Source organism: Mustela nivalis (assembly GCF_964662115.1).
Source record: "Mustela nivalis genome assembly, chromosome: 10".
NCBI lineage: Eukaryota > Metazoa > Chordata > Mammalia > Carnivora > Mustelidae > Mustela > Mustela nivalis.
Genome location: NC_139029.1, coordinates 63151398 through 63178528, shown reverse-complemented (window position 1 = coordinate 63178528; position 27131 = coordinate 63151398). Strand labels below are relative to the sequence as shown.

The 27131-nt window shown below is 37.9% G+C and overlaps 2 protein-coding genes across 46 annotated transcripts in view; one reads left to right on the top strand and one right to left on the bottom strand.

Moving 5' to 3' along the window:
- The window catches only part of DNAJB4 (DnaJ heat shock protein family (Hsp40) member B4), a 45207-nt gene extending 28796 nt beyond the window's left edge, over positions 1-16411 (bottom strand). Inside the window, exon 1 of one of the 5 annotated variants that reach the window (XM_082686677.1) lies at positions 16237-16411. The gene's annotated coding sequence lies outside the window, so the exon portion shown is untranslated. Of the gene's footprint in view, positions 1-5078; positions 5145-16236 lie in introns of those variants that run through there. The other 4 variants (XM_082686675.1, XM_082686674.1, XM_082686676.1 and 1 more) reach the window with 4 other exon arrangements.
- A 151-nt stretch (positions 16412-16562) lies between these two features.
- Positions 16563-27131, top strand: part of FUBP1 (far upstream element binding protein 1) — a 34220-nt gene continuing 23651 nt past the window's right edge. For 16 of the 41 annotated variants that reach the window (XR_014299654.1, XR_014299655.1, XR_014299656.1 and 13 more), the window contains exons 1-8: positions 16728-16978; positions 22209-22299; positions 23144-23206; positions 24015-24053; positions 24538-24577; positions 25069-25121; positions 25211-25282; positions 25409-25466. Coding sequence is in view for 34 of the 41 variants with exons in the window: in XM_082686640.1 (XP_082542766.1) it covers positions 16859-16978; positions 22209-22299; positions 23144-23206; positions 24015-24053; positions 24538-24577; positions 25069-25121; positions 25211-25282; positions 25409-25466 (536 nt within the window). In the remaining 7 variants the exon portion in view is untranslated. Of the gene's footprint in view, positions 16979-22208; positions 22300-23143; positions 23207-24014; positions 24054-24537; positions 24578-25068; positions 25122-25210; positions 25283-25408; positions 25467-27131 lie in introns of all 41 variants that reach the window. The other 25 variants (XM_082686660.1, XM_082686654.1, XM_082686643.1 and 22 more) reach the window with 9 other exon arrangements.

Here is a 27131-nt window from a genome sequence, read left to right as displayed (position 1 = left end):
CTATAGTACATTGCTATTCAATTAACTTTTACTAAGTACATAATTCAATGAAGTGAGAAATTACAGGGACCTAAAGTATGAGTAGGATGTAAAAGGACAAATGAGTAAACTTAAGTAGTAAAAAGGTAGAATGTGTACTACTTGCTACTTGTGACAGGGCTACTAATGACGGTATAGAATACAGAATATAGAAAGAGTACATTTGAAGGGGAAAGGGAGATCCACCAAAACATGCCTACTCCCCCTCTAATCACCCATTCATCTATGTTACTTACATACTTGGTAAATTTTATTGCTTGCTAAGACTGCATTCTTTTTTTTTTTTTTTAAAGATTTTATTTATTTATTTGACAGAGAGAGATTACAAGTAGGCAGAGAGAGAGAGGAGGAAGCAGGCTCCCTGCTGAGCAGAGAGCCCGATGCGGGACTCGATCCCAGGACCCTGAGATCATGACCCGAGCCGAAGGTATCGGCTTAACCCACTGAGCCACCCAGGCGCCCCAACATTCTTAATTACTATCTATGTTATAACAACTCACTTCTCTGGCTAACTCCCCAATTATAATGTAAGATCACATAGGAGAAAGGTTTATTTGACTCTCCAAAACCTAGTAAAACAATATTTAATTGAATTGAATGTGGTTGAAGATGTCCAGGAGAGAGTTGGATATTCTGAATTTGGGCTTTGGAAAAAAGTCTTAGCTGAAATAAAGCTTTAGAAAATATTATAACACAGGGGTGCCTGGGGGGCTCAGTCATTAAGCATCTGCCTTCGGCTCAGTTCATGATCCCAGAGTCCTGGGATCAAGCCCTGCATTGGGCTCCCTACTTGGCGGGAAGCATGCTTCTCCCTCTCCCACTCCCCCTGCTTTTGTCCCATCTCTCGCCCTTTCTCTGTCAAATAAATAAATAAAATCTCAAAAAAAAAAAAAGAAAGAAAAAGAAAAAAAATATTATAACACAGGTGGTATTTTAAAGTGGAAAAAATGAATAATTTTTGAAAGAATCAAAGACAGAACTTTAGTTGCCCAGGATTTACAGGACATATTAATCAAGAGGAGATAATGAAAAACACTGAGAATGAACAATCAGAAACCAAGTAAGAATGGAATGGCAGGGCGCCTGGGTGGCTCCGTGGGTTAAGCCGCTGCCTTCGGCTCAGGTCATGATCTCAGGGTCCTGGGATCGAGTCCCGCATCGGGCTCTCTGCTCAGCAGGGAGTCTGCTTCCTCCCCCTCTCTCTCTGCCTGCCTCTCTGCCTACTTGTGATCTCTCTCTGTCAAATAAATAAATAAAATCTTAAAAAAAAAAAAAGAATGGAATGGCAGACACTACTGATTACGAACCAAATCTAAGTATCCTTTCTTCTTCCTGGCTTAGCAGATACCAAATTTCTTCCAAAATAATGAAATCAAGGAAGGTGAGAGCTTCCCCAGGCCCTGGGGAATGACTCATGGTTGGCTTAAATCAATCATAGCAATCACATTTCCTTTTGCCAGTGATTGGTGTAGGCGTGGCCAAGGAGATGTATGGGAAATGCTCTGGGGAACTTAAGGCAGACTGTCCTCCCTATAAAGGAATACCCACCCAGGAGAAACCCTAGCACTGCTTTTCTACTTTTGGATAATAAAAGCGTAATGCTTGTTATCTTACAACAAGATAAATATCTGTGACACGGTGAGAATGGTAGAGGGTAAAGAGAGCAAGAGCCTGGGTTCTCAGTAGTGTTATTGCATCTCTGAATCAATCCTGGAACCACCATTGAGGACTTACAGCTAGAGAGATTCTGTTACTTGAAGGTGAAATCATTCTGATACCACTGGTGTCCCAAAATGAAAAGAAGGAGCATTTCATGAGGGATACAGGAAAGTCAAGAAAGGTAATAGATGGGTACCCACAAGAATGATTTTGGTTTCAAGAGTTATAATCATGGTAAGCACTCAAAAAAACTATTAACCGGGACGCCTGGGTGGCTCAGTTGGTTAAGCAGCTGCCTTCGGCTCAGGTCATGATCCCAGCGTCCTGGGATCGAGTCCCGTGTCGGGCTCCTTGCTCGGCAGGGAGCCTGCTTCTCCCTCTCCCTCTGCCTGTCATTCTGTCTGCCTGTGCTCTCTCTCTCTCTGACAAATAAATAAAATCTTTAAAAAAAAAAAAAACCATTAACCATGTGCAAGCACTACTCAACACATAGAACCTCATCTAATCTCTCTTAACAATCCTATAAAGTAGATGTAATTATAGGCAATGAAAATCAAAAGCCAGAATCCAGTGAACTGAACAAGAGGGATATGAAAATGGAATAGTAAATTCAAACATTTCAAGAAAGTCATCTGAAGGTAAGAAGAGAACTGTATATAAGGGAGTGAATAAAGGAGGTTATAACTGGTCAATAGAAGAAGAAAAAATGCAGAGGAAAATGAGATATAAAAGTACTTAAGAAATGATTGCTAGGTAAGGTTCAGAGAAGATAGGAGGGTTTGGTACAAGAGTACAAGTAGATAAAATTTGAACAAAAGGAGAAGTGGGCTCGGAGATTAACAGAAAATAGGTAAGGACCAATTTATGAATTTGAAGGCAAGAGGATAGACTAGGAAGGAAAAGTATTTCATAGATGCTATCAGTGTTCTTTAAAAAATTTTTTAGAAAGGACATCCACTACTAAAAAGCTGAGACTTAAAGTAGGGCATTTAGTAAGAATGGTGATGGTCTCACATAGCAATTATGAGAAATAGGAATTGATCAGAAATTGATCAGAAACAAGTAAGATTACTAAATTTGACACAGCTAAAACCAAGAAATCATGAAGAATAGACTTTCATGTGGCGCCTGGGTGGCTCAGTGGGTTAAGCCGCTGCCTTCGGCTCAGGTCATGATCCCAGAGTCCTGGGATCAAGTCCCGTATCAGGCTCTCTGCTGAGGGGAGAGCCTGCTTTCCTCTCTCTCTCATTCTCTCTCTCTCTCTCTCTCTGCCTGCCTCTCTGCCTACTTGTGATCTGTGTCAAATAAATAAATAAAATCTTAAAAAAAAAATAGACTTTCATTTCTTTTTTTTTATTTATTTATCAGAGAGAGGTGGGGGAGAGAGCGAGCACAGGCAGACAGAATGGCAGGCAGAGGCAGAGGGAGAAGCAGGCTCCCTGCTGAGCAAGGAGCCCGACTTGGGACTCGATCCCAGGACGCTGGGATCATGACCCGAGCCGAAGGCAGCTGCTTAACCCACTGAGCCACCCAGGCGTCCCTAGACTTTCATTTCTTTATAAACAATTTAATGACCTTCCATATGCCAAGCTACCTTTCTAGGTACTGGGGATACAGTATGAACAAAAATTCCTGCCTTGTGTACTTTATGTTCTAATGAGGAAGACAAGATTTTTTTTTTTTAAGAATTTTCTGTTCCTTTTTTTTTTTTTTTTTTTTTAAGATTTTATTTGTTTGTCAGAGAGAGAGCTCACAAGCAGGGAGAACTGCAGTGACAGGCAGAGGGAGAAGCAGGCTCCCTGCTGAGCAAGGAGCTCAGTGCAGGACTCTATCCCAGGACGCTGCGATCACCACCCTAGCCAAAGGCAGATGCTTAACTCTGAGCCACCCAGGCATTCCTAAAAATATTTTTTTTTAAGTATCTTTTTATTTGAGAGACACACACACACAGAGAAAGCAAGTGTGTGCGAGCAGGAGAAGGGGCAGAAGGAGAGGGAGAGGGAGAGGAAGAGAATCTCTAGCAGACTCTGCAGAGCATGGAGTTCCACATGGGGCTTAATCCCAGGACCCTGAGATCACAACCTGCACTGAAACCAAGAGTCAGCCACTTAACTGCCTGAGCCACCCAGGCATGCCTATAAAGATTTAGTAATTAAAAATATTCTATAAAAACACTAATCTATGCAATGTTAGATGGTGGTAGGAGCTAAGGAAAAGAAAAGAATTAAAATTTTAGATGGGGTAGGCAGAAATGGCTTCAGAGACAAAATGACATTTGTACTATGACCTGAAAGAGAAAAGGGAGAAAGCTATGTATATATGTGTGGGTTGATATCAGGTAGAGGGAAAAATGAAGTATGAAAGTACAAAATTCTGGAGGTGAGAGAATGCCAGGCATCTTTAAGGTGCAGCTGTGTCAGAATGATGGGGTAGGGACGGTCAGAGAAATAAGAAGAGGCTAGATGGTGTAGAGTCTTGTAGGCTGCTAAAGACTTTGATTTGTATCAAGGGAAGATGAGAAGCCATTGGGGAGTTTTATGCAGAATGACAGGATTGCTTGGCCTTCTATGTTAAAAAAAGAGAGGGAAAGTATGGTGGGTAATCATGGAAGACCCAATAATTCAGGTGGTTTGGACAATGATGTAGCAGTGGAGGTGTTATTTATTTTAAAGGTATAGTCAATAGGACTTCCTGATGAATCAAATGTGGGATGTGAGGGAAATCAGTAGCACAAGATTTTTCAGCTTCAGCAAAGGGAAAGAACAAAGTTCTTGACTATTGACTAATATAGGAAGCTATTGACTAATATAGGAAGATAGAAGAGCTGAGGGATGGGGAATTGGGGAGTTCAATATTGGACATTTTAAGTTTAAGATGCTTATTAAACTTACAAATGGTAGTATCTAATAGGCAGTTGGATATATGAGTCTAGTATTCTTAGAAGCAGTCCAAACAGAAGATAAAAAACTGGGAGTAGAGGTGATCTTAAAACCTCGAGGTTAGAGGGCGCCTGGGTGGCTCAGTCTGTTAAGCCTCTGCCTTTGTCTCAGGTCATGATCTCAGGGTCCTGGGATTGAGCTCCCCATTGGGCTCTCTGCTCAGCAGGGAGCCTGCTTCCCCCTCTCTCTCTGCCTGCCTCTCTGCCTACTTGTGATCTCTCCCTGTCAAATAAATAAATAAAATATTTAAAAACAAAAACAAAAAAACCCTCGAGGCTAGAGATTATACTAGAGTGAATGCAGATGGGGAAAAGAAGTTCCAAGGATAGAGTTCTAAGATTCACAAATGCATTAGTAGTAACTATTTCTAGGAAGGTGGGGTCCTTTCCCTTATCCCCAGGAAATGAATCTTAATTATTCAAAACCAAGTATGGTACTTGCTAGAGTAAGCCTGTGAGTCAGCTTTGGTCAGCACAAGGTTAGTCCGATTGGTGTCCAGGGAAGGGGTAGTAGAAAGGTTTCCTTACTTTTGAAGACAAGAAACTCTCTTCTTCCACTTTACAGTTATGACTGCATAACACTGGGAACCATGGCAACCCTTATGCAATCATCAGGCGCATTGTGCTGAGGATGGCAGAGGGCAAAGATGAAAAAAAATGGGTATCTCCTGTATTGCTGAGCTGTAACTCAACCAGCCGTAGGGTCACTCTGTGCCTGGATTTTTCGGTTATTATTTAATACGGGTTTTTTTTTTTTTTTAAGATTTTATTTATTTGTCAGAGAGAGCGAGCGAGAGCGAGCACAGGCAGACAGAGTGGAAGGCAGAGTCAGAAGCAGGCTCCCTGCTGAGCAAGGAGCCCGATGTGGGACTCGATCCCAGGACGCTGGGATCATGACCTGAGCCGAAGGCAGCTGCTTAACCAACTGAGCCACCTAGGCGTCCCTTAATACGGGTTTTCATTACTTATGGGAAATAGCATCTGGTTACAATAATCTCATTTTTCATTTTCATAGCAATGCTTAGGTATCAAAAAACAAACTGAAACTCAGGGGGTGCCTGGCTGTCTCAGTCAATAAAGCATGTGACTCTTGATTTTGGGATCATGAGTTTGAGCCCCACATTGGACCTAGAGTTTAATTTAAAAATATAAACACTTGTGCTCACTTTGGCAGCACATATACTAAAAAAATATGAACATTTAAACACAAATGAACAAACAAACTCTAAATTAAAGTTTAAAGTTGGCAAGGTTAAATAACCTAGCACTTAGGTAATAATGATGAATTGAAGCTCATCGAGCTCCAGTGTCTATTTTAAGTGATTAGGAGTTATGGATTTAAAGAGTGGACACTACTGAAAGACATGGGGAACAAGAGTTGGGAATTCTCAAAGTGACTGGCAAACCAAGACCTGGAAGTAATAGAGATTGAAAAGGGAAGTATCAGAATTACGGAGTATATTAGTAAACAAGATAAAGTGAAAAGAGCTCTTAATATTAGAATTGAAGATTTTTAATTTTTGAGTAGTCTGGAGACTAGTTGTAGCTTGTACCAATGAAAGGGAATTAATTGTATTTTGAGTACTCAGGGACTGATTGGTTAATATTTACTAATTATGTAGATTGCTATTTTGTGTACTTGGGATTCAGTGCTAAATAAAACACACAAGGTGCTCTGTGGAGGTCACACTTTGGTGTGAAGAACGGACAAACAAGTAAACAACTAGAACTTTGGTGAATATGGAGTTTCTGGCCAGCATAATCAAAGGCACTCAGTAGTATCTGATTTGAGATGAAGTTCCCTGGTTGTAGCCTGGCTAGCAACTGGGGTCCTTACACAGGGTTGCACACAGCACACAAGTGAATGAAAATCGGGATGACAGTAACTGGCAATTATGTATTTCACATAATTTCACATATGCACACGCAGAAGTAAACATTTAATGATTGATCTGATCATTAAATTTCTTCCATTCTAACTCTTCAACACTTGATTAATAAACTATAGGTTATTTTTTAAAAGATTTTAAATTAATCTCTACACCCAACATGGGGCTCAAATATTAGATATTCTTTGTTAGACTGATCCAAAGAACTATCTGAAAACAAAGATGGAGTCTTTGCAGTGATTCATGTTTTATTCAACCTTAACTCCCTAGAATAAGCTCCATGAGGGTAGGCATATGTGTCTATTTTGTTCGCTACTATATCTCCAGCACTTAGAACAACGTCCAGCATTTTTTTTTTTAAGATTTTTTCTTTATTTATCCGACAGAGATCACAAGTAGGCAGAGAGGCAGACAGAGAGAGAGGAGGAAGCAGGCTCCCTGCAGGGCAGAGAGCCCGATGCGGGGCTCGATCCCAGGACCCTGGGATCATGACCTGAGCGGAAGGCAGAGGCTTAACCCACTGAGCCACCCAGGTGCCCCCAACGTCCAGCATTTTTACTGAACCGAATAAATAAGCACCTACTGGATGAGAGGCATTATGTTAATCACAAAGGTAAATAAAATGGTTCCCACCCTTAAGGACTTTACCCTTTTAAAGGATCTAAATAAGGGGCACCTGGGTGGCTCAGTGGGTTAAAGCCTCTGCCTTAGGCTCAGGTCAGGATGCCAGGGTTCTGGGATTGGGCTCTCTGCTCGGCGGGGAGTCTTCTCCCCCCACCCCAACCTCTCTGCTTATTTGTGATCTCTGTCAAATAAATAAATAAAATCTTTATTTCAAAAAAAAGGATCTAAGTAAAAATCTCTCGGTCTTCACCTATATCAAAGTACATCCTTAAAGAGCAAGGTTGTTAAGAATCTAAAAGCATTATCTGTCCTGGACCAAAGAAATTTATTGTAGGCTTCATATGATCTTAAATTTAAAAAATAAACTACCATTCTATCTTGAAAAATTAGTATTTGTATCACTAGGTACTACAATTAGATGACCTGTTATAAAAAATGATAATGTAAATCAAAGAAAAAATAACAATTTCAGGTGCTGCTTTTAAACACTTTAATTACTTCAAGTCCTTTCAAATATATTTTAACAAAAGTGAAGTGAGAATATCACTTAATATGAAGCAACATAAAAGAACAAACAGAATCAGAAGGCAAATTCCAAAGAGATCACTGCTATAAATAGAGACATGAAAATGTCAGGACAGAGAAGCAAAGTTCCACTAAAAAACAACAACAAAACCGTATGCCAAGTGGGCTTTACATCTCATACCCACCCGTCTTCAGTTAAGGATTTCTTTCACTGGCAAAGATCCTCTTTCAATAATCTATTTCAAAATATAAAGGTAGACGTCCTGATTATAAAAATCAAGATGTTTTTGGTTCTGCAAAGATTCGTCTTCCCCTTGTACCTAAGAAGCAGAAAACGTCCAACTGAAATTTAACTGAATCACTGCTGCTTCAGAGTTCTTTGATGAAATAAAGAGCCCTGGATTAGGAGTCTAGTGTTGACACAGCAATTTATCTGGTCACTTTGTGCATGGCTTTCAAGCAATCCAGGTCGCAATTTCCTCCACCATAAAATGAGAGAAACAGATTAGATGATCTTCAAGGTCTTTCCAAGTCTGCTATCCTAAGAAGTTGAGTGAATCTTCTTTTCCATGCTAGATAGCCTCAAAAGCCCCCAATATTTATAACCATGTATTTAGCAATTTGAACTCTAGCTTTGCAGGGAAGTGGTAACTCTGATAACAAACAATTCAATTTGATACTAAAATTTTACCAACATAGGGGCACCTGGGTGGCTCAGTCAGTTCGGCGTCTGCCTTTGGCTCAGGTCGTGATCCTAGGGTCCTGGGATTGAACCCCATGTCAAGCTTCCTGCTCAATGGGGAACCTGCTTCTCCCTCTTCCTTTGCTCCTCCCCCTGCTTGTTCTTGCTCTCCTCCCTCTCTGTCAAATAAATGAGATCTTAAAAAAAAAAAAAAAAAAAACTTTACCAACATAAAAGCACCAAGATATATTGGCAAACCAGAGTGAGATCCAGTCTTCAACCAGCTCTCCTTTATACAAGAGAAAAGGGGAGAGAACAAGATATCTGTGTTCAGAACATGTACTAGTCTAACTGGGGAAACAAAACATAATTAAGCTAAATTCTGTAATTATTAAACTTTTTGCATAAGAGAGCAGTTTTCAGACTGATAAGCATAAGAATCAACTACGATGCCTATTTTTTTTTAAGTAAGAGATGTAAATTTCCTAAAACAAGTTATATTAGGTCCAAGTGGGGCCCAAGTATCCACATTTTTAAAAAACACCCTAGATAATGCAGGGTTTTTCCTCAAACATACTCTTGATTAAGGAACACTGTCCTAGCCTAGATCAACAAAAACTTGATAGGGTTCAAAAACAAAATGCTTCTAGACCTTGAATTCTCTAGACTATATGCCCATAATCACTAGAGAACAAACTATAAGGCATCAAAAATTAGCAAAAGTCTAATGGAGCAATTTTATTTTAGTGGTTCTCAAGTGTGGGCTACACTTTAAGGATCAACTTAGGAAGTTGTTACACATACAGATATAGACCAATGAAATCAAGATTCTGGGAGTGGGGGTCAGGGCTCAGCTTTAACATTTTAAAAAAGCTCCCTGTAATCAATATACTGAATTAAGTAAAAGATCAATGGAATTGATTAGTCAGGTTAAAGTTCATGAAACAAGATGATTTTTAATTTGATCTTTATTTGGCTAAAATTTTAATGACTAGGATAAATGTAACAGAAGTGAAAGGAACTGATGTATAAATATGTGATTCAATTAGGGAGAGAAAAAATAAACATGTTTTGACCACAAAATAAACGGAGAATAAGAACAGTAAATATATCAATTTATTTTAGACATTTTGGTTTTGAAGCAACACACAAAATGTTGTTGAACACACGAAATCTCTTGGAGATAGCTGCAGACACAGATCTGGAAATACTTCTAAGGAATAAGTATAGGACTAATTCTAAGTAAACTAACAAAACTTATGTAACACTGTTAACTACAGTGGAATTAAAAACTTTTTTTAAAGATTTTATTTATTTGACAGAGAGAGAGATCACAAGTAGGCAGAGAGGCAGGCAGAGAGGGAGAGGAGGAAGCAGGCTCCCCGCTGAGCAGAGAGCTAGACTTGGGGCTTGATCCCAGGACCCTGAGATCAGGACCTGAGCCGAAGGCAGAGGCTTTTACCCACTGAGCCACCCGGTGCCCCGGAATTAAAATTTTTAAATACTTTCACAGATCAAAAAAATTATGAAACCATATATTATATACACTCTGTAGTTTTATTATATATTATATTCTGCAGCATTATATACCAGCTTTATTCTAAGTTATTTGGATGTATGCTATAATTAACTAAAAGCACTCGGGAACTGGGTGGTAAAGCCAATTTCTTGAGACAGAAACTGTCAGGAGTACCAAATTTTCAACCTACCATTATCCCTATAGTAAGGGAGCATTATGGTATATCGGTAAGGGCAGGTAGCTCTGAATTTTTTTCATTAAATATTGATTCAATTTCGTATATATTTTATGATGCTGTGCTGTATCTGCCATGATCCTGGTCAAAGGACAGATCCTGCTTACACACAGGCTGCCAACAGATGTGTGCAACTAGCTAAACACGATTTATATATTCAAAGAGGCACTGTGTACGATACAGTAAGGATGGTCCTTCTTTCATTAAAGTTGAAGAACCATGTAAAGTTGGGAAGGAACCTTAGCAAGCCCCTCTTTTCCCCCATATATGCTTTCTGCCTTCACTGAAGGGCAAAGAAAATTTATCTCATTTTCAGGAAGAGCCTTTGTCTCAACATTAATTGTTCTAAAAATTAAATTACACAGAATTCTATTCTTAATTTTCTGAAGAGTCTGATTTTTTTTTAAGATTTTATTTATTTATTTGACAGACAGAGACACAGAGAGAGAGGGAGCACAAACGGGGGAGTGCGAGTGGGAGAAGCAGGCTTCCCAGAACAGGAAGTCCCATGCGGGACTTGATTCCAGATCCCTGGGATCCTGACCTGAGCTGAAGGCAGATGCTTAACAACTTAGCCACCCAGGAGCCCCAAAAGTCTGATTTTAAAACTTTTGATATGTTTTTGGAGGTGGGCTATTTTATAGAGGAATCCAATATGCAAACAGTACAAACACTATCATAGACACTGTGTGGTAATACAGAGGAAAAATTTAAACAATCCTATTCTTTTCTTGAAGGGGCTTACAATCTAGTTTGTGATGTGGATTACAAACACATAAACCCCCTAAACAATGTATCTGAAAAATAGTATTAATCATACCAAATATATATGTATGTATACACATACACTCTAAACACTATATATACATTAATTTTAGTAAAGCGTATTACTGATTCATCCAATACAATTAACACAGAAAAACAAGGCTTTATCCTTTTATAGAACACATGGGTTCTTTAATTTTGTATGTAATATTTTTATTACCTTACATTAAGACCTGGTTCTCATGACGAACTTTGGCATACATCTCAATAAAAACAAATGCATGTATTTTTAAAATCCAAGTAAGAATTACTAAGTTGTGAACCACACCATAGGAAACTACAGAGATCCATTTCATTACTTGATTTTTTATAGATTCTTCAATTCTTTCAACACAGGTCGCCTGGGTTCAAATCACTAACACCTACTAATATGTGACCCTGGGCAAGTTAGTTAACTTACCTGTACCCCAGCAAGAGATTTTAAGCACCTCATAGAGCCACTGTAAGCATAAATGAATTAAATACAGACAAAGCATTTAGAACAGTAACCAGTATATCACACTAGCCATTATTAGCTATTGCTATGAGTGTGCTATGCAGTAAAGACACAGAAAGACATAACCTTTACTGTCATGGACATTACAATCTAGTGGGAATTCCAAACAAACAATAAGCGATACTATGCTATTATTGTCATGACAAAGTACATGACAACAACTAAGAATCCCTGAATTTTTAGAGTTCTCGACAGGCTTTCTGTTAAAATGGAAATTACCAGGCAATAGTAAAATGGAAGAGGTGGGAAGTGTACCTGATAAAAAGGGAGCTCTGCAGTTATGGGTAAGTGAGAATGACGAGGATAACAAAAGTCTAGATTTAGGGCAAATCAATGATCTTAAACAATATCCTAGTATTCTTCAGTCTACTTATAGCCCTTCAATCAGGACACACCATCAAATTTGGCACCCAAATCAGAGAAGAAATCTCTAATAACTGAGCATGAGATGATAGTATTACTAACTTCTGAAAGGGAAACAGAAGTCACAGTGTAAAAACATAAGACCTTTTATTATCCTTTACTGTTGGCTACTTTTCAGAAACAGATTAAATTGCCCTCTCTTTTAGGTACACTGGTAAAAGGAAGTTGTGTGACTTACCAAAGGGCACATGGGTCATACTTTAACACAGATCCTCTTGGACTTAGCCTAGAGTCCTTTCCACTATCTGGGGCTACCTCCAGTTTCAGACACTGGTCAAACTGTTGTTTTCCAAAATGTTCCAAAGTTAATTTGTATTAACAACTCTGTTCTCTAAAATGCTAATATATGGGTGCCTGGGTGGCTCAGTTGGTTAAGTGTCTGCCTTCAGTTCAGACCATGATACCAGAGTCCTAGGATCAAGTCCTAAATCAGGCTCCCTGCTAGGCGGAGAGTCCCCTTCTCCCTCTGTCCCTCCCCCCAACTCATGTGTTCACATGCTCTCTCTTAAAATAAATAAATTTATTTTTCTCGCAAAAAATAAAATCTTAAAAAAATAAAATGCTAATATATCCTGCTTCCATTCACACCTCAGTCTGAAATAAAATTTTAAAAACTCAGTCAAAAGGGATATAAAAGTCATTAAACCAAAAACCAACCTAATGATCAAACACCCTAACGACATCCTGAACTATTTACTTTAATTTGAAGTGGCCACTTCCCTCCTCACATCTAACCTGAATCTGTTGTAACTACGTACTAAGGAAATACTGGCCTGGTTTAAATGACACACAGTATATAGCATGTAGTTTTCAGATCCTTCTGGCTAAGAGCTGTTAGAAGGTAGGTGATCCATAGAAAGCTGAGGCAGGAAGCCTGTACAATTATGTCACTCTAAGATGCCTGTTAAGGGGCACGTGGATGGCACAGTCAGTTATGCATCCCACTCTTGGTTTCAGCTCAGGTCATGATCTCAGAGTTGGGAGATGGGAGTCCCTTGTTAGGCTCTGTGCTCAGCAAGTCTGTTGGGACTCTCTCCCTCTCTAAAATAAATAAATCTTAAAAAAAAAAAAAAAAAAAAAGCCTGTTAAAAAGCCATAATGGACTTTTCTCCAAAAGCTAAAAATAAGAATCTGTTAATATTTCAGATTTAAAATTCCAAAAGTGAAAACTGTGCTAAGAAAAAAATCATGTAGTCATTTGGTAACCAGTAAGTCAGAAGGTAAAATAAGAAACTTGCCACTGCATTTAATAGCTCAACTTTAATTGCATTTGTTTATCTTCTCACTCTTATCTGGTATATCTAAATGCTCCCTACTGTAGCGTTCAAAACACCAACTTTTGCTTCATCCTAAGGATAAAATATGAAATACCATTTCTGTGGTAAGAGTCTGACTATAAAATATGATTCAGCCAAATATTTAGCCAATATCAAAGCATAATAAGCCAATTTTAGATTATTAGCTATGATACATCCACTTTTAAGAAATTTACATTGTAAAAGGGAATAAATTTAGTCAAGAAAAGCCTGATCTCCTCAATTTTAAAAGTAACCAGAAAAGTACAAATGGCTCTCAGATTGAGAACTCACATAGCCTAATCAAAATTCACTGGTTAGTTTTCCCACAATTCAGCTGCTCTTGCACGTTCCTGGGTTTTACCAAAACTAAGATTTGAACATAACTGCAATCCAAAAAATGTACACAGATTATACTTTCTTGATTCTAAAATGCCAGAAGCCAAATTACAAGTTTATTACTAGTTTCCATTTACATAATAGCACTTTGTTTTCTGAAGAACTCACAGATATCTCATTTGAGGACAGTAAAGGAAGTTATGATCATTAATAGAAATCTGAGACATAGAGACAAAGTTACTTGCCCAAGGCCACACACAACTAAAATGCAGAGGCAGATTTTTTTCAGTATGCACTTTCAACAAAAGTCTAGAATGTTGACTATGCATTAGGAATTGGTCAATGGTAAATAGATAGTCCTTGTTCTCCAGTTTACATTCTAAAGGAAAAGAAACAATAAAAAAGTAAACACAGAACATAATTTCAGATAAATGCTATAAAATGGTAATGAGATAGTGATTGCAGAATGGCACTATGGCTAGAGGTCAGAGATGGTCTAAGGAGGTGACATCTGAACTGAGCCTCGAATGATGAGGACAAACCATCCACGTGAAAGTCTATAAAAGCATCAGGCCAGGCAGAAGAAAAAGCAAACATAAAATCCCAAAGGCAGGAAGTATCTTGGACAGCACGGTTAGTGAAGAAGAATTAAAGTGAGGATTGTTTAGAGACAGTGGCCTGGTCATATGGAGCCCTTACACCACTCCAGGAGATAGGATTTTAAAGTACTTGGGGCGCCTCAGTGGTTCAATCAGTTAAGTGTTCAACTTTGCTTCAGCTCAGGTCATGATTTCAGGGTTGTGAAATGGAGCCCTATCAGGCTCCCTACTCAGTGGGGAGTCTTCTCTCCTTCTCCTTCTGCCCTTATGCCCACCCCCACAATACATACTCTTTCCGAAATAAATCTTTTAAAAAGTTTAATAGGAAGAGAAAGGTGAGATGATCTGTTTTAAAGAAAGAAATCATTCAAGCTGCTATGTGAAGAAACAATTGAAATATAATCGGGTAGAGGCTTGAGCTTCAAAAGTATTGGTAATGGATCCTTGTTACTTTTGAGAACTTACACATATATTACATATTTTTATAATTTCACAATTTAAAAAAGCTAATTATAGACATTTAAGGGTGGGAGCAGAAAAACCAAGTAGAATACTATTACAGTCCAGGACTAAGTGATGGTAACTTGGGAGTAGTGGAAATGGAAATTAATAGAATTTGGAATGTACCACAGAAGTATGGTAAATAGGTTTTCCCAATGGAGAGGCAGGGGCAGGAATTAAGGCTGACCAGCGTTTCTCAATGTAGGATGATTTTGCCTACCAGGGAACATCAGCAATGTCTGGAGATGTTTTTGACTGCCACAACTGAGTGTGTGTGTGTGGGGGGGGGCAGTGTTATGTTACTAGGATCTATGGGTAGAGGCTAAGAATGGTGCTAAACATATTTCAGTACATAGTGGTATTTCCAAACATAATTATCTGGTTAAACAATGTCAACAGTGTTGAAGTTAAGAAATCCTGATCTGATTCCAACTCCCCACCCTGGTTCCAGGAGAGTCTACAAATAAAATACAGATGAAAGGCTTTACTTTGCACATTTAGAGACAACTAAAATTGTCTGAAATAAAGTTTGTTTGCAGGTGAATCATATCACTCTATGGTTAACATTATGTTGATCAGAAGAACTGACTGGTATATGCCTAATACATAAAATATGAAAAAAATCAGTTGATTAATGACACTTGTTAGACACACTTTCTCAAAACATAACTGAAAAAATTGTTTAGTAACACCACCCAAGATGCTTTTAGTCTTTTTTCCCCCCAGTTACACTTAAATCTGTAGTCCAATACATTTGCTGCTTTTCCAAATACAAATCCTCACCCCTCCAAACCTAAAGGGATAGGTAGGAACACTGAAGAAAATCAGAGCTATAAATGGTTAAGACAGTAGGAAAAGCTTCATTGGAGGAAAATGTCCGCCCACTTGCAGCTACATGCATGTATGTCCAGTTATCTTACTTGGGCCCTTGAACAAGAGCACACATTAACTGCAATTATCAGGAAGATCACAACACACATTTCTTCCAATTACTCTTATGACTAGCAACGGGAAAGGTACTTTTTTAGACCTAACTCACAAAACATAAAATGCCAAAATTGGTAAAGTTCACTTTACCTCGGTATTTGTTATCTAAAAACAAGGGAACTTTGGAGAAAAAAAAAAATCACTTTGATCGACTCCTAAATAAGATTCGTAAAGCATCCAAATGAGTCTGAAGCCACTACTAGTACTGGAGTAAATTATGTGCCACCAAATGCTTGGGAAGGTCTGAAATTACTTGATAACTGAAGTAGATGACATAAAATACACACTTAAGTTATCCAGCCCTGGGATGACAATTCAGAACATCACGTTACATTTGGGTTCTTAAAGAAACTACAGGAACTTCCGGAAGCCACAAAGTCAATTTTGGTCAAGAAATGATGTTTCTGTGAACTGTAAGATGACCTCAATAAAACGGGCCCTGGACACATACTAGGTTACTAACTGTAGTTACAACAGAATTTTAGGAACAATCACGTTTTTACAAGGAAAAGGGCAGTCACAATTTCACAGCCTCATTCACATTAGACAAAAATACCGAAATCAGCTAGAGCACTAAGAGGCCTCAAGCCTGAATTCATCCCCACTTGTGATAAAAACACATCTGCCAATCTATACGTAAAATACAGGGACACTTTACTACCCTGATAATCAGGACGAGATCCCGCCGGGCCGGGAGGACGTTTTCAGAAACATCTCCGCGTGGCGTCCCGGGCGCCCTTCTCCCAGGCACACTCCTGGTTGCGGCGCTCTCGAGATACTGTAGCGTCGTCCTTACGCCTGTCGACGTTACCCTCTTTCCCTGGATACAGAAAATGACCCTACGCGCGAAATTCACCCACAGTCCCTCCCCGAGTCTGCAACCAATAAAAACCAACTACTCTTTCTTGAGGTCTTCAAAAATGCAAGCCAACCGGGGTCGCCGCGCCAGTCGCACCCACCACCCCGGAAGTAGAAGCAACACAGTCTCAACAAGAGAATGCGCGCAGAGGAGGCGCCAAAATAAAATCCACTCTCGCGAGATCTTAAACACAAGTCTCGCGACATCCTTCGGCCTCTCCTTGTTTTTTTCAGCCCCACCCCCACACCGGTTCGTTGCCTCAAAACATCGCGAGATTTTCTCCTTTCAGTCTCCGCCCCTTTACGGCACGATGGTCGCACAAGAATGTGATACAGGCTCGACGGCCGCCATTTTCTTTCTTTCTTAGCAGTTGGCTGAGGGAAGGTGTCTGCGAAGAAGCGGCAGCGGCCACTGTAGCGTAGGCATGGCAGACTACTCAACAGTGCCTCCACCTTCTTCTGGCTCAGCTGGTGGTGGAGGCGGCGGCGGCGGCGGTGGGGGAGTTAACGATGCTTTCAAAGATGCGCTGCAGAGAGCACGGCAGGTAAGTCTGGACCGCGCGGCGGGATCCCGAACGCTCACGGTAATTGGCCGCTGGCTGAGTAGGCCGCTACTTCTTCGCGCATGAGGAAGAGGAAAGAAGTGCCCTTCCGGGCCCTGAAATGTGAGGAGATTTATGGTTCCCCACGTTGGTAATACAATTCGGAGGCCGAAGCTCGGTTTTGTGTATCTTGGCGTCTAAGCCATTTAGAACCCAACGCGTGTTACGCGTAGATGGCTTTAGGTCTTTCGCTTCTGCGGCAGTCGCGCTTTCCCTGAAGAGTTAGCGTGGCATTTCCTTTTTTTCAGATTGAACGTTTTCCGTGGGATAAAGCGCGCGTAGTTTTTACACAATAGTATGGAAGGTTCTGGTAATGAGTTTGGGAGAGGACTAGGGTCTGTCCTCAGGAACCGTGATAAGGGAGGGATATGTCAGTACAGCAGTCTTTATAGCTTCCAGCTCATTCGGGCTGTCTCAAAATTAATCTTCCTGTATCATTCACTTTCACATCTACAAGGAAGAGAGCACTAGTATCCCGTGTTAGAATCCTTCCTCAGAGCAGGATTTATGTGTCAGTGGGTTCTACCAGCCCTTTCCTCTTATTTCTCAAAATGGCTTCAGGCCTATTATATCCGAGTTTCAGTTTGAATCTGCCTCTCTGTTCAGAGTCGTAAACTGACCAGACCTCTTTGTATTACGTAGGTGCGTACATTTGCCCTGAAGGCAGTTCTTTCCCAAACGGGGAAAATAAAATTACTCCAGGAAATTTAAAGACTTCTTAATTGGAACTTTATTAGATGGTCCCTTAACATAACTATAACTTAAAGTGTGTGATGTTGTATGTAAGCAAAATAATTTTATTCTAGTTACGACATTTTTAGATTATAGCGTTAAGCGAACGGGAATCAGAAACTAATTTTGTGGTGTGTTTTGTTTGCGTTAACTTTGTTAACCTTTTTCACTCTCCAGTTGCATCAAAGCATCATTTGAGTCAACCTGCGTAAAGTCTGTAATAATGTAACAAGTGGCTCTTATTTTTATAATGTGAACATATAATTAAACTTACCTATAGTTGTGTATGATCAGAAATAGTCAAAAGTCACCATTAATACTAATTGTGTAATTTTTCACCTGAATTTTCGTTCATCTGAACGTTTTTGTAATAGCGACTGAAACATTTATATAATGACATAAACTGTTAGAGGAATATTATTAGATTGGTTGAAGGACTCACCTGCATTACTTTATTTGACCAGTGTATTGAATTAATTTGTGCTACACACTGAACTTAGATACTAGAGATTTTTTTACTGTGTGAATTGTATTTCTGCCTTCTAGGAAGTGATGATACAATCAAGGAACCAAATGCAAATGAATAGTAGTATCTGATTAATGCATTCAGAGAGGAGTAGACAAAAATGGGCACCGTTAATTTATCCACTTGTTTTGTAAACATTTATAGAGTTCCTGCTGTGAGTCAGGCACTGTACACAACACCAAAGAGTGGGGTGCCTAACTGCCAAAGGACTGATATTTTAAGCAAGGCATTAAAGAATGAGTGAAAGTTTGATCAGTGGAAAAAAGAAGCAGCATGTGCAAAGGTATGAGGGTTTTGGAATGACAGGAACCCAGGAATGAAGTCACTGGAGGATAATGTTGGTTGGGGAAGAGGGTGGAAATGGAGGTGAGTACAGATGAATACAACTTCTGAAAGGCCTCAGGTTACCATGCTTTAATTAAAAATTGGACTTAATTATTTGGCTAAGCTGTAATTTCCTGATTATGTTAGATGGCTTTTTTAAATATAGAAATTGCCTTCAAACTGTGGATTTCCTGTACTCTCTTTTTATGCCAATAGGTCAGCTGCCTCAATGCTCTTGTTGTAATGATATGATTCTTTATAGATGTCTTGCTGTAATAATTTGATTGTTTCTTTACAGAATTGACCTTAAGCCTGAGATTCCTAAATTTAGCTTTTGATTTGAATTTCCCCTTCTGATTACTTTTGAAGATGCCTCTATAATGTCAGTTATAGCTGCTTGTCTGATATATAAATGGAATACAGGGAGGAGTACTTGGACTGAAGAAACAAGTTAGGTTAATATCTGAACTACTTTTTCCTTATCTATGTTAAAAGTATGCTGGATTATATTTCCAAAATCTTCATCTAACCTTAAGTTTCTTTTCTTTGTCCAGCGTATTATGCAGTGTTCTTGGAAGGAAGAGGTGTAAGAACAGCTTCTTGCCCTCAGAGCTGTGTACTAACGGGGATGCTCTTGGCTTTTTTAAACTGGACGGTTCTTTGTTAATGCAGGACAAGTGGTTACTGCGTAGCTCATTTTGCCATCTGGTAATTTAGACCAAATTGCTCAATCATTTTTCCAGAGAATTCCAATGGCTTATTTTTTAATGTGTAATTTCCAGATTTTTAAATACTCTCTGAGCTAAATTCAGCACAGGGGCACCAGATTGCTTCTCTAGTTTAGGGTTTCCAGCCGGTACACTGGAGAGATTTCTATTTGTGTATTTCAAGCTGTAACTCGAAAGGGTGGGTTGGGGTTCTTTGGTTAGGAGTTTGGTGATCACACTAAGGCAGGTTTGTCTCTGAAATGTTGAATGATCAAAATGTATCTCTCTACCTTTTTTCTCCTTGACATTGGGAAGATAGAAGTGAATCAGAGTGGGACTCCATCATTGGTAGAACACGCATTAAAGCAAGAGTATAAGCCTTGATTCTTTAGCTTCTAAACAACTATTAGTCTTTAAGTAATCAGTTATTCTTGGAATCTCTTCCTTGATTGTAAAAGTGATGCAAGCTGCAATTGTTGTTTGAATGCAATGAAGATTTTATAAAATAGAATTGTTGTTTTTCAGTTAACGTTAATTTCTTTTGAAAACTAGCACTTGAGTAGGCTTCTGGGGGGGAGGTTTGTTTCTACATTTGGTAACAGGATAGCAAAGTTTGATTATGATAAATTTCTCTGTTGTAGGAGGGGACAGTTAAAAATCGTTGTTAGTATTCTTAGTGAGTAGTTCTTTTCTAATGTCTTTGTACTGTTTCTGAATGTTTAAGATGGTGTTACTAATTCTCTTGAGTGAACTAAGTATCAACCTTTCATTTTCATTTGGATAGTTTTAGAAACTATTCAGTGAATAATGAATAATAGGGAGGTATAAATAAGTATCCTTTCTCTGTGCAGAAGTTCCTTGGCGTTCAAGGAGTGGTGTTCTGCAAACTCATGCAGCATTTACAAAAGCTAACTGCAGAAGGTACTCACGGCTTAAGATCATCAGTAGTTACTGTCTTGTCTGGCCTGAAATAGTTCTTCTAAAATCAGTACCAGGCAGTGTATTTAAGTAATAAGGAACAATTCAAATGTTAATTAAGTCTTTTAAAACTTGGTGGAAAAGCAGTTGTTTTCAGGTTTGATGAAGAAACCTTTCAGAAAAGAAATAAGATTTTTATAGCTGCCCAAAGATATGGACCAGGTTTTTGAGTAAGTGAAAGGATAATTAAGGAAGGTTAGATTGACCAACACCTTTTTTTGTTTTTTGTTTGTTTGTTTGTTTGTTTGTTTTAAGTAATCTCTACCCCAATGTGGACCCTGAGTTCAGGAGTCACAGATTCTTTTGACTGAGACAGCCGGGTGCCCCCCCCTCCCCAAAGCCTTTTTTAAATCAAGCATTTTTAATATTTAATCCTGGTGTGCTTTGGAAGAAAAAGGGAAATCTAGAAACCCTAGGAAATACAGTTGGGAATTGAATATATATTCAATTTTAAGTGATACGTAAGTGGATTTTTAAGACTCGAGTCTTTGAGTATACTTAATCCTTTCCAGTTTTCTAATTATAATGAAGCATGAAGCAGTTGGCTTAGTTCACATCAGGATTCTTTGGGGAAATTCTAGACACCAGATGTTTGAATTTTCTGAGTAATTTTTTATCATGGAAAATTTCAGACATACTCAGAATTAGCAGAATAATGTAATGAAGCTCTAATGAGCGTATCACTCACATTTGGTGCTTACCCCCTTCTAGTAATTAGCGTGGAGCTATATAGAAATTGGAACATCTCCTCCATTGACTTACCATATAACCTGAGTTAAGTTCACTTGAGATTTTTTTCACCTGTAAAATGGATCACTATCTCACTAAGTATTCTCATCTCAGGGTCGTTGTGATGATTCAGTGACATACAGTAAACATACAGTATGGAATTTTGCCTATTGCTGGCACTCAGCAGTCTTAGTTCCGTATCTCATTTCATAAAAAATGAAGTAAATACTCATAAAGAAATACATGAAATATATTGAATATATTGAATTTGTTCAATATATTCAGTATATTGAATTTATTCAATATATTCAGTATATTGTACTTACTCAATATACTAAATATATTGAAATATATGAAAAAACATTTTCTTTTACTGATTGTGTCCTGTCTATGAGTTGAGGCTGCTGTTTTTTTAATATTTTAGGTAAGTGTAAGCAGTTACTTGCCCCACTCTAAAAAAGTCTTTAGGAATGAAATGATTTATTTTTTTGTAGCTGAGACTTTTCTTTCCAGGCTTCCCCCACCCCCATGTTTCCATAGAATAGGATTGTCTGATAGAAATATAATGCAAGTCACATATTTTATTTAATGCAACATACCCAAAACGTTACATGTGTACAAATTTTTAAAAAACTGAGATGCTTTCCACTCTTTAAGTTTTCAGTATCCATTTGTGTACTTATTATTTAATTCGGGCTAGCCAGAAGTACTTAATAAATAACCATGTATGGCTAGCATCTACCTTATTAGACAACACTGCCTTGGAATCCCATAAGGTGTTCACATTCTCTGTGCCTACAGCACATTTTTGAAGTGTCATGGGAGAGAGCCATGGAGAAGATAGAATTAGAACCACATTTTTCCCAAAGCTATTTACGTGGTCAGTTGATTCTGAGGATTCCTGTTTGATTATTTCTTTGTTTGTTCTTACAGAAATTTATCAGAAGCTTAATTCCAGATGATGATAATTTTTTAACTCCTTGAAGTTATTAATGGTATTAATGATAGTAATACATGGCTCTGTAATTTTTGTTTTTCTTTCATACTAATTTTCTATGTATTAGATACTTGGTGTGTATATATGTATATACATATATTAAATGAGAAAATATAGCACTAAGTAGTGTATAGTAGTTATGATGTTATCCTTAATGATGATGTGCTTTTGTTTTTTAAGATTGCAGCAAAAATTGGAGGTGATGCTGGTACATCACTGAACTCAAATGACTATGGTTATGGGGGACAAAAAAGACCTTTGGAAGATGGAGGTAAGTTATAGTCATAAGTATTTTAATTGTTTCAGACACAGGTTAGTTGAAGGTGATTTTCAATATTTTTCAAATTTTTTTTTACTGAAACATTGCTTTTATAATGTTCTTAAAATTGTAAGGTTTATGTTGGCCTCAGGAGAAAAGAGGGGGGAGACCTTAGACAAGGTAGGTAAAATTTTGAGTCAATCAGCCAGTTCTGTCTTAGTAGAAAACAACATTTTCTCTTTTAGGATTGTGCCAGATTGACAGTTTGCACAGACATCTTGTTAATATACTGAAAAGAACAAAAATATAAAATGTTTAGAAGACATTTCACTGGTTTTTCTCATCATATGTGAATTAATCTTTATATGCTATGTTTTTATTGTTTTGCTATTTCAGATTTCATTTTAAAGGTTGATATTGCTATAGCTTGCTACTGTAGTGTGTTGCAGGTTATACCTTTTTTTATGTTACTTATTTTTGTTTTAGTACCTTGTTTTGTGTTTCAGGTTTAACTCAAAATGTGGCTTAAAACAGATTTACAGTGCTTTGCATTTTTTTAAAAAAAAAACGTAATTGTTGAAGCTTCTGAACTTAGAAGTCTGCAAGTATTTTTTGTTTTAGATTTGATGTATGAATTTTGATACATTTTCTTTTTGCCCTTTTATTTACTTAATTTTTTTTTAAGGAGGATTCTGAATGAGCCTGTAGAATGTATTTGTAGCTTTTGACCAGGTGTACTTGGTTTCCTTTTATTTAAGTGTCTTTCACATTTATAGTGAGGTTTTAATATACAAAAAAATGAGCTAATGATGCTTCAGATGTTGTATGTAATGTATTCTTTTTATTTTATGTGTAGATGGCTCTTGGACAAGTCCGAGCAGTACAACACACTGGGAGGGAATGCCCTCTCCTTTTAAAGGCAGGAATTTTTATTTATTACCTGTGTTTAGTATGTAACCGTGAAATAAACCAGTGGATTCTTAAATGGACACAAATAATTCTTGGATTATGTGTCTGAATTTTTGCTGCACAACATTCTGATGTTTAATCATTTAAGTTTGAAGGGGGGAGGAAAATGTAGTACTTTCAGATGTAGGTTGTCTATTCTAAGGTATGCATTGTATTCATCTGTGTAAAGGATGTAGATGAAGGTAGTCATGTAGTTGCTTTGAGTTTTTCTGCTGAAGTGTATGCCGTGAAATGTTTGGTTAGGAACAGTAGAATAGTTTAGATTGAGATTGCCTTGTAATGTGATTTTTTTATTATTTTGCATAGCCTTGTGGTCACTGTCAGATACACTCAACTTTGATATGTCAAATTTTCACATTTTGAAAGGTTCTGTTTTTCTTCCAGTCTTCAGTTCCTACAGTGGGAAGCATCATTAGCCTTTAGCATGTGATATTTTGCTAGTAATGGACCTAAATACTTTGTCTTGTATCATTCTAAAGTGCTTAACATACATTAAGGTCAGTGATTTGATAAAATCAAAAAGAATTTTTTTAAATGTCTGTGCATCTTTTAAACATGAAAAGAATGAAAGAAATGTAATGTTTCTTTTGATTACTAAGAGTTTGGGATAAGTTTTGTCACTTTTGGTTCAAATGATCAACAATTACCTACAGCTGTTTCAATAAGTGTTTACATTGATATTCTTGCTTGGGCACGGGTTAGCTAAGTCTTGTATTTGTACTTACTGGCAAAAAGTTAAAAGGCTCTTAATTTTGCAGATCAACCAGATGCTAAGAAAGTTGCTCCTCAGAATGACTGTAAGTATTTTAAATTGGGTTAAAAGCTAAAGTAACTGAATTTTAATATCAGAGTTTTGTTCCTAGTTTTTTTGGGTGTCTTCGGAGTTAGTTGATGGCCAGAATACTTTAGAATGAATGCCTTTGTAAATAATACTTCTTGTCTTCATAATCTCTCACTTGAATTATGGCTAGACATATATTCTTACGATTTGATTGCTAAAATATTTTCATATTCAATTCTGTAACTCCGTTTTTTAACCTAAGCTTGTGCCCCTTGAGAAAGAACAGTTTCTTTCTATGCCATTGCTAATGATACCTGCTGTTTCACTGACTTTATTGCCCACTGTCAATGTTGATTTAAGTATTCTGCCTAAAACTTCATTCTCAAAGGTGGTGTTTTCTGTGTGTATGGGAAAGATTTTAGTATTGCTTGATATAATTGTATTGTTAAATATGTGTGAACTTAAATTTAAAGTTTTCATTTTATTTGATTTTTTGGTAGCTTTTGGAACACAGTTACCACCGATGCATCAGCAGCAAAGGTATAGTGAAAGGCTTTTCAAAGAGTACTTTGCAAGTTTTAGTTGAAATGTCTGTGAAAACACAAATTAGTATATAGTGAATATGTGCCTGTATATTCTTTTTTGTTTATTCATTTCTGTCCATTTTAGTTGAGAACAGAATGATCATTTTTCCTTTTGAGTGAGATACATTTGTAATTTGGAAGGAAGGTAGAATTAGCCACATATTTGAAGAGCTAAAGCGAATGAAAATAATTGTTTAGAAAACATTCCCTGAACCTCCACCCCAGCTCCTTTGCAGTTAATGCTTTCAGACTATTTACCATACCCTCCTCAATTGGTGTGTGTCCCATTAAGATTCTGGCTTGAACTACTCAAGCTGCATTTTGACTCTGAATATATGCCTGAAAGCCTAGTTTAAGCCATTAGACTTCCATTTTTATTGGATTACCTTTTGAATGTAATCAGTTCTCTTTCTTTGAAGGAAAATGTTAGTTTTTGTTTTTTGTTAGCAGGTCTGTCATGACAGAAGAATACAAAGTTCCAGATGGAATGGTTGGATTTAGTAAGTAGCCTAATTTTTAAAGCTTTGAAAACAATCAAAACATACTTGACAGTCTTAGCAAATAATTTTTTTTCTTTTTTCTTTACTAGTAATTGGCAGAGGTGGTGAACAGATTTCACGCATACAACAAGAATCTGGATGCAAAATACAGATAGCTCCTGGTAATGTTATTCTCTAGCTATTTTTCAAAGTGACTAGAAAATTAGCATATTAAGTAACTATCGAAAGTGATATTGTAATCTTTTTTTGGCCTAAAATATTTTTGTGTTTTTTTTATTTAATTGTAGACAGTGGTGGCCTTCCAGAAAGGTCTTGTATGCTAACTGGAACACCTGAATCTGTCCAGTAAGTATGAAATGATCTGCCTGAGGCCAGCCCCTCTTTCCTACTGAAGGACATTGCCCCTGAATTTAACTGATTTTACCCAGCACTATTAGTTTTCCCATTTTCTAGCTAATTTCTAACAAGATATAAAGATGCTGAAAAATCCCTCCATCTTAACAAAACCTTGAACCTCACATTTCTACTTCTCTGCCTCCTTACACAATAAAAATCCTTAAAAGGAGTAGCTCTCTTCACCATGTCGTTTGCATCTGTTTTCATTTTGTCTTGAACTTCTTTGAATCAGACTTTTACTCCCATGGTTCCATTGAAGTTGCTCTTTTCAAGATCACATACGGCTTCTCCATCTTTCCACCCATCAATGTTGTTTGACTCAGGGAACCACTTTCCTAGAGATATTCCCTCCCTAGCTACTTTCTCAGTCATTCTTGGTCGTCCAGCTCTATCTTCCTGGCCTTTCAGTATGAAAGTGCCGCAAAATTCAGTCCTCCTACAGTCTGTCTACGCGTACTCCTCAGATGACTTCATTTATTCTTTCACAAACTTTAATGTGTAATATTAAACTTTTAATATTAATATATCATAAATTTTATGTACTCCTAAATTGTTATTTTCAGCCTTGCTCTCTTTTTCTAACTTACAGAATCCTATCAAGCTGCTCACTTAGTATTTCCACTTGAATGTCTACTAGACATTTCAGACTTTGAATTGTTCATAATTGTTTTCCACCCCGTTACCCAGTCTGCTTTGTCCTCTACTCATCTCAGTATATGGCAGTACTGTTTTAATACTCTTATCTTTTTCTTTGGGTACCTGGTTGGCACAGTACATTAAGCACCAGACTCTTGGTTTCAGCTCAGGCCTTGATCTCCTTGTCGTGAGGTTGGGCTCTGCACTCAGCAGAGTCTGCCTGAAACTTTACCACTTCCCCCTACCTCACCCCTGAACATGAGCATTCCAAAATAAATTTAAAAAATTTTTTAAATTACCTTTATCTTTTTCTTGTCTTTCATTTATCCATAAGCAACACTTTGGTCATTTTTCTTCAAAATTTATTTGGAATCCAGCCTTTTCTTGCCATTTCTATACTATTTGTCTGTGACCATTTGTCTATATTTCAACATGTTTCCATTCTTTTTAGCTTGTTCAGAAGTAGTCTGTTCTTAGAATAGTATAGCCATATCATTTTTTAAAAATGTGAATCAGTAGGTGTCTGGGTGGCTCAGTCATTGGGCGTCTGCCTTCGGCTCAGGTAATGATCCCAGAGTCCTGGGATCGGGTCCTGCATTGAGCTCCCTGCTCCACGGGAAGCCTGCTTCTCCCTTTCCCACTCCCTCTGCTGTGTTCCCTCTCTCGCTGTCTCTCTCCTTGTCAAATAAAAATAAATAAAATCTTTAAAAAAAATAATGTGAATCAGTTTATGTCATTACTTTGCTCATATCCTCTAATGCTTCACCATGTCTTTATCATGGATTGATTTACCTGCCACCTTTCTCACTTCATTTTTTTACCTCTCTTCTCCCAACTCACTGTGTTTAAGCCCCATTTAGCTTCTGTTCTTTCAGCACACCAAGCTTGCTTCTCATCTGAGATCTTTGCAAATTCCTGTTTCTTCTCTCTGGAACATTTTGCCCTCTGATATTTTCATAGTTACTCCCTCTCTTCCTC